The 14,043-nt window shown below is 42.8% G+C and overlaps 3 protein-coding genes across 16 annotated transcripts; 2 read left to right on the top strand and 1 right to left on the bottom strand.

Moving 5' to 3' along the window:
• Positions 1-1,013: 1,013 nt before the first annotated feature.
• Positions 1,014-3,229, top strand: LOC112283492 (uncharacterized). Of its 6 annotated transcripts, none has more exons than XM_090251491.1 (3): positions 1,014-2,316; positions 2,407-2,789; positions 2,996-3,229. In XM_090251491.1, exons 1-2 carry the CDS (start codon positions 1,680-1,682, stop codon positions 2,628-2,630), a joined length of 861 nt encoding a protein of 286 aa, XP_090107617.1. In that variant the 5' UTR covers positions 1,014-1,679; the 3' UTR covers positions 2,631-2,789; positions 2,996-3,229. The 6 variants fall into 6 exon arrangements, with proteins under 6 accessions (XP_090107617.1, XP_024377977.1, XP_024377978.1 ...); XM_024522209.3 differs by having other exon boundaries at positions 2,920-3,229; XM_024522210.3 differs by having other exon boundaries at positions 2,917-3,229.
• A 2,758-nt stretch (positions 3,230-5,987) lies between these two features.
• On the top strand, positions 5,988-10,391 carry LOC112283812 (uncharacterized protein At2g02148). Of its 7 annotated transcripts, none has more exons than XM_090251487.1 (10): positions 5,988-6,167; positions 6,416-6,521; positions 6,823-7,167; positions 7,983-8,060; positions 8,274-8,436; positions 8,610-8,733; positions 8,930-8,986; positions 9,185-9,256; positions 9,528-9,674; positions 9,849-10,391. In XM_090251487.1, exons 1-10 carry the CDS (start codon positions 5,988-5,990, stop codon positions 9,951-9,953), a joined length of 1,377 nt encoding a protein of 458 aa, XP_090107613.1. In that variant the 3' UTR covers positions 9,954-10,391. The 7 variants fall into 7 exon arrangements, with proteins under 7 accessions (XP_090107613.1, XP_024378787.1, XP_024378786.1 ...); XM_024523019.3 differs by having other exon boundaries at positions 9,843-10,391; XM_024523018.3 differs by having other exon boundaries at positions 9,504-9,674.
• A 1,154-nt stretch (positions 10,392-11,545) lies between these two features.
• Positions 11,546-13,808, bottom strand: LOC112283813 (uncharacterized). 3 transcript variants are annotated; one of them, XR_016503470.1, is made up of 3 exons: positions 13,667-13,808; positions 11,812-13,338; positions 11,546-11,675 (listed from the first exon to the last, which is right to left on the bottom strand). XR_016503470.1 is itself a non-coding variant. In XM_024523022.2 (2 exons), the coding sequence occupies exon 2, from the start codon at positions 13,295-13,297 to the stop codon at positions 11,942-11,944; it is 1,356 nt and encodes a 451-aa protein (XP_024378790.1). In that variant the 5' UTR covers positions 13,298-13,338; positions 13,667-13,808; the 3' UTR covers positions 11,546-11,941. The 3 variants fall into 3 exon arrangements, 1 of the variants encoding a protein (XP_024378790.1); XR_002970203.2 differs by having other exon boundaries at positions 11,546-11,745; positions 11,880-13,338; XM_024523022.2 differs by having other exon boundaries at positions 11,546-13,338.
• Positions 13,809-14,043: the final 235 nt, after the last annotated feature.

The raw sequence follows: 14,043 nt of genomic DNA, 5'->3' as shown, positions 1-14,043 counted from the left end.
CTCAAAAACAATTATAAAGCTACATAAAAGAATCATCCACAAACTAAACCAATAAGTATCTAGCCGTGCAAAACAAACACAAATACATACTTCTCAACAAAGTAATATTACCATTCTCAACTTCTCTTCTATGTCATACTCTGTCCAAACTAATATCACGCATACAATTGAATTGTTTGCATATAACAAACTACAGCAGTTGTTTCAAAGCACAAGAAGCTCACCATTAAAATGCTGCAATGCAATAATTCTCTCCATCTCGCAAATCAGGTCGCAATTTACCTTCCCACGGCGATCCTCCGTGTTTGACTCCTTCCGCTCACCTCATCTCCGAGTTCTTAAAATTATTCAGGTTACGAGTCTCGCGCATCGGCCAGCAACGGAAGACAAGTCAAAAGACCTGAGCAACTCATTGGTCCATGCGTCGAGACTTTTTTTTTTTTCCTCTGTGCAAAAGCGGTACACGATGCATGCAATAAAGAGATGCAAAACTGTTCACGCGTGGAGCGACGCCATAGAAACTGAACGAAAAAAAACTAAACTAAACGAGGCGGAGGCATCCTCCATAATGGACAAGCCTATAAATCCTCCTCGTCTTAAAATGGCAACTGGCCACCGAAACAGGACACAGGCCCGCCGTTATATTGGGACAGGGGAACGCCGCGCGAACTTGTTGCACACACGAGAACACGGAAGCCCCTTGAAAAAGACTCGCCTGGATGGATGAAATACGGATACATGAAGTGTCAATGATGGATGAATTTCATATTTATTCATCTATCCCTGGTGTCGTGTCAGAACTGCCCGTTGCGAGGGGTGGTTCATCCGTAGATGGCCTATGTATCTCAAATCTTATTAAAGGGTACATGAAGTAGTGTAATGTCTGTGGAGGGTACAGTTTCTGATCTTGCGGTCCCGTAGAGTGAATTTCGGCGGGTCCTGCAGCATGCAGAGCCACCCACCGCCTCCTCTTCTTCGCTCCCAGCCGAGATCTCGTGGCATTCATTTCTCTCTCGAGCCGCGTTGCAACACGCCTGACTTCTGAAGCGAGCATTTGAGGCTTTCTCTTATGTGCAATTGAGGTTGTGTAGATAGTTTCTGGAAGGGATTAAGTGGAAGGATCAAAGCGCTTGAGTGGCGCAGAAACCGCCATAGTTGCGGAGTGTTGAGTTACTTGGTTTTTGGAAGAACGAGTGGAAGGATCAAGACACGCCCGGTGCTGTGGGGTGTGATTGTTGGACGATTTGGAGTTTTTAATTCGCTTGGAGTTTTTAATTCTCTCGAACATGTCAAGGCCCATCTGAGGCTCAGCCTACTGCTATCTTGGAACCCCTGATTGCCTCGCTTTGTCGCTCTTGGCGTGCGTTTTCCGTGCCAGCGCTCTGCTTTAGTCCGGTTCACTGGGGGACTGTTTTTGTTTGGCAGAGGCGTACAGATCCACACGGTGCCTTGGGCGGGATTTTGTGCTCGGGACGGTGCATCTGTTTGGCCTTGTCAAGGGAGGGGTGGCAGCTGAAGTGTACCACGCTTTTGGAAGTGCTGACGGCCAAGCCTTGGAAGTGTCTCGACCTACTGGTTTGATTTAGTGTTTCGTTGGAGCACTAGAGCTCGTACCTAAGTTCTTGTGTTTGAGAACTAGACATTGTGTTGAAGCCGTCTTTCTCGGAAGTTTTTGTAAAATGGACTCCGCCGTGTTTCTTGCTGGTCAGCAGTCCGGTTATGGAGTTTTCAGAGAGTTTTCAGTTCCTCAGAAACGGCAGTGGAGAAGTAGCGGCCAAAACTTACGTCCCCGGAAGAGGAACAAGACGTCACATCGCGGGGGCGGGGTTTCTGCAACAGGCAGAAGCTACGATCCCCTGAGGCTGTCGGAGTTGCAGCGTCTTAACAAAATCAGAACGTGCAAGCATTTCCCGAAGCGGAGAAAGAGCGTCGCACGGGTTCCTCCAAGGGCACCATTCAACGACAGCTCCTACTTGATGAGAGTTCGTCAGTCGGGAGGCCTGGCCTCTTCCCCTTCCCCTGCCACTCCTGCTACTCCCGCTTTTGTGTCCACCCCTGTGTTTGCTTCCCCTGCTCCTCAGTTTCAGTTCAGAGAGGGTCCCGAGGGATTTCCTGAAGATTATGGCTATGGTTCGATGGAAGGTCTTATTCACCTTAAAGCAGGCTCTGATGAACCTTCGCATGTCAGTAGCCGTTCTAACAATGATGTCGAGGCGGATGTCAAAGATTATGGCTATGGATCTATGGAAGGTCTTATTCGCCTTAGATCACGTCCTGATGAACCTACGCTCACCAGTAGCCATAGACTCAGTCCAGGTGATTTGCAATCTCGTCCCCATTCAGTTCAGCAAGTAGAGCAGCAACTGGACCATGATGTCAGCCGTTTTGAAATGACTTTGCCTCCAGGGAATGGCCTCGGTCGCAGGAGACAGCTTATGGAGGCCCGGCTTGCAGAGCAGGAGAGCCACATAGCGTATTTGGAGGATGAGAACTTAACATTGAAGGAGCGACTCTTTTTGGCGCATCAAGAAGCTAACGAACTTAGGCTAAGATTTCAGAGAAGTGGTTCTTGTTTCAGTGTCGTTGATGAGCATGACGACGCTTGTTCTGACTATGCCAGTTCAGATTGATCAGGCAATCATGTACATTGATGTTATATCTCGTTTGTGTTGTTGACCGATTGAGGTAGCCATCGCCATGGAGCTGCTGGGAAGGTGTAATGCGCTTGAGCGAGCTTCCGTCGCCAAATGGGAGGCTTGGATTGCAGTGGATGTACACTCACTATTCTCGTAAGTGCGGTTGTTACCATTGCTATTCAAGGAGGACGTAATGGTGCATGTATATGGTTCTAAATCCACACTGGTACAGCTCTGTGTTCTCATGAAACTGTCGCTGAGTGTTCGACACTACGTGTAGCAGGACAGCAGTTGTTTCAAAGGAACTTAACGTGTCGAGGTTGTTTGAGTGTGGAGTTCCGGCATTGTATGGGCTTCAGAAAACCTGGAAGTGCCGCGCATGTGGGCTTTGGATCCGCGGAAGATGGAGCAGCGCAATTGCCATGCAGAGGCCCAGTTGTGTAGAGATTGAATTTCTTAAAGGAGCTCCAGTGAAAGAACGCGGCCCTGAATCACTGTACAGATTCTTTCGTTTCACGATGTGAAACTTGACATTCGAGGACAATGTACTTTTGATTACTTCAGTTGCAATAAAACTTGACGTTCAAATGTGACTGAAGGAGTTCTTGTCTATGATATTCTCTTGTTTGATCCGAGAACTTTGACTTGTACTTCGGAGCCAGCATCTGACGCTGTCGATATTGCATGCTTCTTGAGCAAATCCTTCATGTAATTGCATGTCCCTTGTCATCTTCAAAATGTAGATCCCTGAAGCTTGTCAGTTGCAGTGATGATCTTTCTAGAATGAACCATTCGTGACATCGATCACCACAAACTGAAGATGTGTGAAGCGAAGCTGAAAAGGAACTCCCTGAGTGGAACAAGTTGGTCACTATGGTGCTGCACCACATACCCAACTTGTGACCCACACAGAACTTGCATTACCCTTCCGGAGGGCTGACTAATACGTCCATTTTGTAAAGGGTTGAAGAGAATGCCTGTAAGGCCCAACCACCATTCTCTGAGATTAACTGTTGTGTGATCAGGCTCTTGTTTCTGTTTCTGATATGAGTAGATGAAAGGTCGAAAAGCTTTGTAGTGTGCCCAGCCTTGACTTAAAGTGAGTGGAGGTGTGAGATCCATTCTTTGTAGATTTTTAAAACTGATACCACTTTATGGAATGCTAGTGTTGAGAAATAGTGGGTGTGGCCCTGTAATGTGTCTAAGCTCCCTGGGTGGGAGCTTAGATCATTTATTGGTGCCCCTTGAATCCACCCTGTAAAAGCTGTGGTGATTGAGGTCCATGTCTAATGGTCAAAACATATATCATGGAGAAATATTCATCACACCATCTTTTTTATTCATGGGAGCGAAAGTACACCCCAATAATAAAATTGATGGTGTACTGTTCTCCGTTCTTGTTCCTGAATGTCCCTCAGTAAATCGTGGAAAGAGACATGATTTTGACGTTCTGCCAATAGTAATTGATGTGATGATTTTAATAGTTTGCTCCACATCTCTAAAACACTTCATTGGATTCAATTCTTATTAAATGCATTTGTGGTAGACAAAATGTGCCAGCACATATTAACATTTAAGAGAGGGATAACAAGCTTTAGTTGGAAGCATTGCTAGATTCAAAATCTAATTAGTATTGTTAAATGTCATCAGGATTGTATTTTTTTTAAAATGCTACTGTACTTTAACAAGTCATGACATTCAATCAAGAATTACTGATCTTTTAACATAATTTATATGTGTATATAAGTGTCTGTGTGAAAAAATTAAAACATCAAGAATATATATGGCTACTACTAAAACAGTTTTAAAAGCAAAAATTTAGCAACAAAACACAAGGATAATTTGAATACTTCTCATCCTGTGTCAACAATTTGAGACTGATTTGAATGAATTAATAGCTTAACAAAACAAAAAAAATCCAGTTCTTTACGTTGGTAGTAAATATTTGAATAATATAGATGACGTTTTCAAAGGAAACAAAGATGGAAAACATGAAAATGGAACAAAATAACATATTTTGTGTATTCTAAATTATGATATACATTCATATGTATGTAAATGTTTCCTTTCCTATCTACTAACATTATTAAATATTATATTGTAAGGAAGTTTATTTTCAATCTTTCACAAATATACCTAAATTTACAATACTAATTAGATTTTGAATCTATCAATGCTGCCAACTAATTATTCATTTATATGATTGTCCATCTACTTCATTTCTAAAATCCGTAAAATGGCTATTTTTTCAAATTTACAAAAACTTTTCCTCCTCTTGTTAGATTCTTAAAATAGTCATCTTCACTTTGGGTAGAGCTTCTTCATCTTTTTACCACAATTGAGTTTTGTAGTCTTCTGAAATATTACCTTTGCAATTTATGTTCTACAAACAGCAACTTCATTGTTTACACGAAGCAGTTCCTATAATTATCACATTAATTTTATTTTTTCTTCTATTCATTATAAACCCAATAAAATTGAAATATTTGAAGCCTCAGGATATGAATTGGGGATCTATTCCAATAAACTTTGATTCACAAAATAGTATACATGACCAAACATCCATTAAACTATTTCCATGATTTTAATTTACAAATTCACCCTAAAGTTCTAAAACATAATTGTGTACAAAATTTCTCCACTCCTCATCAATGCACTTAAAATCAAAAGTACAAACCCAAGAAATTACAAAAAATAAAATAAAAATAAAATAAAAAGCCAAAGAGTTCCCACAAAATAAAGATACCCGGCATAACGCAAGAACCAGCGACTGGACCGCCAGCTACCAGGGCATCAATCTCAATCGCACATGACTGGATTGAGAACCGGACATACCACGCGGGAGAATGAATGTCATCCAAATACTGAAAACGAACAGAGGTGTGACTCTCCACCGAGTTGCTGGAGAGTCATCCTTGGTGGCTTGCTCACTTCGCGTTGCTCCCTCACTCTCTGGAAAGGGGAGCTCTGCTGCGGCGAATGCATATTCTGCACACGCAGCGAGCGAGCGTAGAGTAGAGTGTAGGTGTGCGAATGAATGGATATTTTGCGAGAGGGTCGAGCAGCTCTTTGCCGTGTCTCGCAAGTCGATGAAAACTCCTGGAGCTAGGATTGCGAGTCATCGGATTTTCGAATTTTACGAGGGAGGGAGGAAATCGGGTGTGGCGATTTTGTCTCCGGTGGCGGACAGGGATTATGTGCTAGAGCAGGTGTTGCGTTTGATGTAGTGAAGGCGACTGCAGTCAGCCACAATGCTCATTAGGGTGATAATTCGGGGAACTGTTGTTGTGTCGAGTGCTGCTGGAGTTTGACGTGTGGTTATGTAGCCTAGTGAGAGAAACCCTAGAAAAGATGAAGTTGGGCCCTCAGGGTCACTATAACCTGAACGGGGAGACTTTAGTAGGGAATGCTCTTCACGACTTGAATACGATTGATTCCAGAAACCCTGAGATTGATGGGATAACGGACACCGACCGGGATGCCCCGACTGGTGATGAACTGGACAACGACGATGATTCTACGTCCAACGGGGTATTTCCCTTCTCTAACCTTCCAATTTTTTATTTTTATTATTTATTATTATTATTATTATTATTATTTTTTCCCCCGTCTCAAGTCACGCGCGTTGCGTTTTATTTTTTTTATTGTGTATATTCATGTATTAGCTAGATCGGTGTCTTTACTTGCTGTATTTCTGAGATTCACCAAGAGCTTTTATTGTATTTAGCCCGCTTTCGGTAAGTCTTGTGATATATTGAACTTAAGATTGTGGACTGCAGGACTATGGCAACCTTGCCCTGCAAAGAACAGGACAGAATTTGGAGCAATCTTTGACTATGGACAATGAAGGATCGCGTTCACCTTATGGTGTGCTCACACTAAACGGTCAGACTTGCTAAATTCGCCTCTAATGTATTTTACACAATGCTACCTGTCTTGGTGTTGGTTGCTTCATATTCTAGTCTGGATTGCACTAGCTGAGATGTGAAACTTGTTTTTCTCTTCGATTTCCACGCGTTAGGTTAGGGTTACAATGGCGTTGGCTCTTGGTCTGTTAGTCTTCTCCTTCAGTAGGCAGATTGCTATCTCACATTACCCCAATCAACACTATTGGGGTTACTACACAATATATATGTCCTGTATTATGTTTGTGAGATGTATTAACACTTTTAGTTGATATGAACAGACGTCATTCCCATCGAATCAACAAGAGCTCGCTTCTTGCAGCTCATCATTGACTACTTCATAAGGTATCATGTTGTTCCGGCCACGGAGGCACCTGAAGGTAACTCTTACAGTCCAAATGGGAAGGATAAATCGAAGAAGCGAAAGTCGAGAGATGTTCAATACGAAGGTGACCCTCGATACTTGCTACCTTTGACCTTCGTGGCCAATCTGTATGAAACATTGATTCGCGAAATAAATCAGCGATTGGCAACTATTGAGGGCCTCCAAGAGAAAACTTTTGGAGTGGCACTTGAAGCTGCTGGTGGACTGTACAGGAGACTCGTGAAGAAGTTTCCCAAATCAGGTATTCCCCTTACTCGCAAAGCAGTATGCATTTTATGTATGTGGCACTCGCACTCACATGGATTCATTTGAGATTATGCCTTTGGCCGAATGAAGTCGCACATTTGTTTTGATTGTGAGAATGCGTGAACCTTGTTAGCTAGGTACTCTAGCTGGATGTTTACGGTGAAGCATGTCGTGCTGTACATGGGCCATGGTTTTGAGAGCGATTTGAGGGCAAACTTGCGAGTCCTTTGAAGAATCGCGTATTTTTGAACCTCTTGGGTCATGTTTCAGCTCTTCGGCAAATCGACTGCGTTTCTTTGTCTACTTTTTCTCATTTTCTAGAATTTTAAGGCTTGGTGATCATTTGCACCCGGAAAAGAGACCCGACTTCTCGCCTATTACCAGGATTTGCAGTAGCTCTCCTCCTAAACTACCCAAAGCAAACTTCGCTAGGCCGTCTGTAGTCTCGTAGCATAACTTTTTCTACCTCAGGGAGCGTAGGGCTAACTTAAGGGAAAACGATAAAGCGTCGGTGGTTGAAGAGGCCGATTCAGGGGAATATTTACTACGTGAGGAAGAGTCGAAATGGAGAAACTTAGCAAGATAGCAGTTTTTATATAGATCCGATACTGAAAATCAACTATACATCCAAAGGCCATCACAATCTTCTTGTCCTGATGGCTGTCATAGAGGTTGCGTATTCATGGGGAGCTGGATTTGATAGTGAAGCACCCTGCTTGTGTGGTGGTGGCTCTATATGGACGAATCGTTCTCTGTATCATAGGTCGTTGATTTGACGCCTGTTCTCTAATTTGACCCTGTATGATACAGAGTCCGAGGAGTCAATGCAGGGATCAAACTGCTTCCCTACATCCCCAAACACATGTAGAGTTGGAAATGGTGCCGTCGGTATGACTTTCCTCTCTATTCCTCTGCTTAACCGTAGGTTTGTTGGGATCACCCAGAGTCTACAACCAAGCAGTCTGAACTGGAACTAGTTGATGGTTGCACGATTTCGGGCTTAACGTTGTGGCGTCGGTCGTTGACGTGGAGATGTCGGATCCTAAATGAATTTCATTAGTTCAATTTGGGCATTAATGTAGATTTTGGGTGTGACTGCAGGAGCGACAATGACCTTTAAGAGGCGCGAGATGGCATCTGCGTTGGAGGCCCGCACAAAATTTCCTCAGTTAGTGACTGGCGAGGAGAAGCGCGTGCGTTTTGTTGTCGTGCATGGTTTAGAGCTGGTGGAGCGACCTAATCTATCCCCGGAAGATGCAGAATGGTGAGCATTCTTGACACAGCAGCGAAGTTTAGCGAGTGATGCTCTGGGCTGTACGCGTTCAGCGTTCTCATCAGTTATGTGTCTTGCAACACAGTTGCTCCAGGTTAACATCCTCATCAGGTGCGTCCATTTTAGAGGATTTAACCAAACCGCTTGAAACGGCATGGCTGCAGGTTCAAGAGATTGACAGGAAGGCACGAAGCACAGATTTATGAGTCGGATTACAAGTATTTTGCTGCCAGAGTGAAGCACCGCCGTGCTCCTCACCATACTTTGTCGTCTATGACACTGCTACAGGTATGTTGTTTGGATACGACTTTTAGAAGCATCTGCGATCTATTTCAGCCACTTGTTTTGTTTATAGTGAAGCAACATTGTGAGATATCGCCGATGGTGTAGCTGTCTCTGTGTTCAAGGATTGTGTCCATGGTGTACTTTTACATGTAGAATGTAGTATCCTTACCGTGAATTGGTGGTGTATGTTGCTCTACAGCCTTATCCAGGTAATGAGCCTCCAACGACTTTGTCCTCTCCCACATTACGTCAGCAGGTAAGACCAGACAAACTCATTAAACCAGTTAGTATTGATACAGCAGTGTGAATCTGCATTTGATTGGGTTCAAGGAAGATATAGATCCTTCTTCTCTAAGACTAGGAGCAACCTTTTAGAAAAGAAAAAATTTGTACGACGTGAACTGCATGGACAATAAATGGACTTGTTTGTTGATGCTGAATCATCTTGTGGCAGGGATTTGAAACCCATGGGATGGAGTGTCAGCCCTATCCGGCTAGAGATCCTGGAGTTTTACCACCGCACGTGGTAAGTGGTAGTTAATGGTAACCATATGAATGTTGATCGCTGTGCATTTCTATAGTCTTTACATTTGGCATTGGACCGAAAGTCCCTGAGTTGCTGCTTGGAATTTTTGGGAGCAGCATTGTTTTGTTTTTATCCATGCTTTTATGTTCAGTCGATTGAACCTTTCTTACAGCTAGTAGCTCTCTGTGGTAAAATTACTGTTGTTGAAGGCCTTTGTTGAGAAGTTGAAACGTATGATACTGAATAGGTGTCATCATGGGCATTTGAACAGCTTCAGCAACAACATCAACTGCAACATCAGCAGCATCAACATTCTCCACACGTTCAACATCAACAGCTTACACAGCATACAGTACATACGCCGCCTCATGTGCCACGAGATTTGGATGCACCCGGAATGCATGGCTCGGTCGTTCAGGTGGGTTTGAACAATTTGTGGTTGGCTCCTATTATACCTTGTTCCGTAGTTTGCAACTGGTTACCTTGCTTTAGTTGTTTCATAAACATTGCTAGAATATGGAAAAGCTTCTATGTAATATGGTTCAGATTGTGAGAACTACATTGTGACACCTTTATCATGGATCAGCATCAGGCGACAGGCCCTTCGAAGTATTGCGACGAATGCGGTTCGGCGTACATTCGGGAGACGTCGAAGTTCTGCTCAGAATGCGGCACCAAGCGACTTGGTGTGATGTAGGCCACATTTCTACATCCGAGGGATGATGTAGCTTTTCATATTCTCACCAGCGTTCTCGTGAGGAAATTAGCTTTCGGGAGGTTAAAAATTTGTACAGTGCACTGTTCTCAGTGCCCATCAGCACTCTGCTTGGGCAATTTTAGACTCATTTGTCATCTTTCGAATGGAGACTTCACTCCTTGCCCTTGAACATCCTGAGAAGTTCCAGATTAGTATGGTTCATTCTGAAGATTTGTCCACGCAGCAGACAGGGCTGCTTTCCAACATGTGTTTGAAGTTGGTAGCAGCAGGTAGGAGTAGTAGCTTCTTCTCATCTAGGACAGATTGAATCATGTATTATAAGGTTTGCTCAAATCTTCGAGCACTTCATTGTACTGTTACATGCAGTCTTCTCAGAGCAAGAGTATTTTGCAGCTCCTCACTGCCATTAGTGTGAAATGCCCTTCGCAAATAGTGTGCTATTGCCTGATATTTTTGTTTTGAATATTTTAGCAATATGTGAACTTTCTTTGCATCGGGTTGGGGATATTTCTTGATGATTGATGTTCCTAGGGATCATTACATTGTCAGGAAAATCTTCTTGGAAGACTGTCATCTGTGTCTTCTAGGTGAGACATATTTTGAATGAGACTTTTAAACAGGGCTTGCAAGATGACAACTCAAAATTTGACATGATAGAAAGGCACTTTGGTTGTGTATGGTCGGTGTTGGGAAATAAAAAAGGATTTATTAAGTCCAATTAGAAGTAACATTTTGACAGTATCATGGGGAACTTCTCCACTTAAAGATTTTACTATATAAAAAATTACAATATCTCTTATTGTTACCAAAGTTTGCACTTGGGGTTGTTTTACTTGGACTCATGCCTAAAGATGTCCTCCAATCCCTACATTCATGTGCTTATTAAAATCTTGAACTTGTAGTGTTGCTCCAATAGCAATTCCCACTTTTGCTCCTAAAGCAAGTTTTGGAGTTAATCATGGGTTCTCCAAGTCCTGTTATGTAGCTCCTACTTTCACGATAGGCATTGAATTTTGATGACGGTTCCTGAATCCTACGTTTCTCAGCAATATTTATGTGACATAAATTTTCTTGTAATATTAAATTGGTGGATAAAATTGGATTTGTTCATGTACAGTCAAGATAAACATCCATTAGTAATGCTTTCGACACATTCATAATTGGTGATAAATATTTGATAAATTGAATATTATTTATTTATTTATTGTTAACTTTTTTATACAGATATAATTAATATTTAAGATTAGAATTTCCAAGTGCTCTACATGATGCATTAACTTAAAAAAGATTTACAATGAAACATATTGCTGCAAATTGTGAGGTTCCACAATCAGAATAAGTTGAAGATCCCTTCATGGATCCTTGCCAACGACACGAGAAGACTGAGCACGAAATAGATTGTTACAGGTTAGAATCAGATAAGGTGGCTTATTGCTCACCTAAGGAAGACAATGTGAAGCATTCCTTGGGAGAATGCCATGACAATAATTAAAATACCATGAACAGTCCATCTTATTGTGGTGTAAACAGGACCTTTCGGAAACACTCCAACTGCATACAGTACAAACATGTAGGTGGACAATGATGCATGAGTACTGTTTATAAGTTACATTAAGAGACATACCTCAAATACGGTTCAGATTCTGTATGCTGCTTTATAGTACACTTCACAAGTACTTGCTCACAATCTACTTGTGTTTCCTGGCACATTGGGATCACCACTTTAATCCTTCAGCTGTAACCACGAGGAATAACTGCCACACCAAAGTACCTGCACGAACGTAGTTGTAATGAATGTGAAGTCATAAGACTACCACAAATGGCAATTAAGACTTACTTTGAGCTAGGTTGGTGTCATGGTCATCTGTGCAACGTAAGAATGAAGACAAGCTCTTGAAAGTTTACAGTTTTCCAAGGCGAAAAGAAACGGATCTGTCGATGCTGATATGTCTCATAAGCAATCTGCCTTAAATTGATTTTTGCTCTAAGCGTAGCATTTTCCTACAAAATTGCATTATCCCGTTCTTCTTTTTCTTGAACCCTGCAGCGTTGTCTAAGATCGGCTTCTTCCATTGTGAAGACGTTGGTCGACAGGCTTGACAGAACGCTAAGTCAACTCCAGGGTTGCCCTGCACAATGATCCCCAAATTTCGGCCGCATGAAGCACAGTCCAGCGTTTTTGGCACTCCACACATACTGTCTGCGTAAACCTGTGCCATCTCCATCACAGCGTCTGCGTGTGCACCACCCTCTCGCATCGAGATGGCCTTTTTCAGCATTGAGTTTGGTGCCGTTTCATTTTGATGGGTGCCGGAATTGTTGTCAATCACATCAAATAGGGGACTAGGGTCAGGTTTCTGGCCTGATAAGCGGCCGTATCTGTGTGATTGCGTTCGCTGCACTCGGCCTCCCAGTGCAGAGTGTAACTTGGGAATCTGCGAATCGCTAAATTGTTTGAAAGAAGTAGAGTTTGAACTGCACCCAGTGTTTGATGCCTTGTTCTTGACCTGCGGAATACAATTTTCAGGAACATGGTCGATAGAAGCTCTTCCTTGTCGGACTTCATACCCATTGTCGCTGAGAATACTTCGCTTCAATGTTTCCAAAGGAGAATCCGCATTTTCCGTTTTTGTCACAGTCTTTGCGCCTCGACCTGGGGTGCCCCCACGATTTTTTTTTCCATCTCTTTTCGGCACCGCTCCATCAACCAATGAGTTTTTCCGCGCATCAAAATCAACAGTGTCATTTCCTTCAATCGTGGTATCTATCTGCGACGTAGGGATCTCTCTATGTACCGACGGCCCAGGATAATAATTCCAATAATTCAAGGAAGCCGCGTGGGCATTGCTCTTTCTCGCACTGGATGTGAGATGTGCATCTAGACTTGTCACAGGTGCTGACCTATAAATGTCAGTCCCGATGCCATACCATCGTTCACTTCGTGTGCCTGCACCTGAATGGCGAAGAGACTGCACCTTCATCAGTGCATCAGCCCAATGCTTTTGCCACGTCTGCCTTTCAATGTCATCCAAGTCCTCCAATGCCGTTCCCAAGAAGTGCTCAGGCATAGACACATCAGCGGAATGCTTGTCCATCAATTGACCCTCCCGAAGTCTTTTGACAGATATGCCTGATGCAGAATTTCCTCTTCGGTGCCGGGGAACACCGTTGTAGATGTTTCCATTCCCTGTGCTGTGGCAAGACTTTTTCTCTCGAACACCTTCCAGCTTGAAGGTTGCCTGAGCCGAGTTCGATGGCGTGTAACGAACTCTTTCCTCTGAGGTGCCAGAACCTACTGTTGGTAATCTTGAGTACCGAGACATTGCTTGGGAGAAATTGCAATTGTTGAAGAAACCTTTGCACTCTGTCATATTCCAACCACTTAGATTATGCGTAGTGCATGATATTACTAAATTCGAACATTTTTCTTGGCTTCGAATGTGGAATTGTCCAGTAAAATGTTAAAAGTGCCTAGCTTTGTTATTGCTTAGCTCAATGCTCAAACCAGGATTTGGTAATACTACCGCTTCATAAATTGAATTCAAACATGACACGTGTACATATCTAGATATTATGTGTCTTTCTTCTCTCTTAATTTGAGCACCGAACGCGAAAGAGATTCTGCAGATGTGATTTAATTTTCCTCAAGTTAAGTGAAGGAATCAATTTATAGGAGAAGAGTTGAGACTTACATTTGATCTGTAATATCGGTGCGCCGATCAAGGCCTAAGAGTCTGCAGGGACTGGCCGACCTCAGCAAGTTATTACCATCAAACATTTCCACCTCATCTCAACATCAAAGCACCGACTTCCTAGATTTTTCCTGTTCCAATGCTTCGTCCAGTAGAGGGTTCCATCAAACTGATTAGCTTTAAGTATTTCGCCAACAATAGAATCTAGCTGAAGTACATCTGTTTTTGAGCCCGTAGCCATAAAGGAAATCCTCTCCGCAACATCCCACGATCACGATGTAGTTTGCGCACATCTGAGAGGAGAAATGATAAATGTCTTCCACGCCCTCTCAAAGAGTCCAAGAATTTCAATGATTTTACAGAACTTGATACTATCC

Source organism: Physcomitrium patens, chromosome 6, assembly GCF_059467195.1.
Source record: "Physcomitrium patens ecotype Gransden chromosome 6, ASM5946719v1, whole genome shotgun sequence".
Classification (NCBI taxonomy): Eukaryota; Viridiplantae; Streptophyta; class Bryopsida; order Funariales; family Funariaceae; genus Physcomitrium; species Physcomitrium patens.
The sequence above is the reverse complement of the archived record's forward strand: the minus strand, read 5'-3'. Positions and strand labels throughout refer to the sequence as shown.

Excerpts from the sequence above, each read along its gene's own strand:
- LOC112283813 (XM_024523022.2), bottom strand. The coding sequence starts at position 13,297 with ATGTCTCGGTACTCAAGATTACCAACAGTAGGTTCTGGCACCTCAGAG.
- LOC112283812 (XM_024523017.3), top strand. The coding sequence starts at position 5,988 with ATGAAGTTGGGCCCTCAGGGTCACTATAACCTGAACGGGGAGACTTTA. Across the intron at positions 6,168-6,415 it reads ATGATTCTACGTCCAACGGG|GACTATGGCAACCTTGCCCT; the intron begins GTATTTCCCTTC and ends TGTGGACTGCAG. Across the intron at positions 8,437-8,609 it reads TCCCCGGAAGATGCAGAATG|GTTCAAGAGATTGACAGGAA; the intron begins GTGAGCATTCTT and ends GCATGGCTGCAG.
- LOC112283492 (XM_090251490.1), top strand. The coding sequence starts at position 1,680 with ATGGACTCCGCCGTGTTTCTTGCTGGTCAGCAGTCCGGTTATGGAGTT.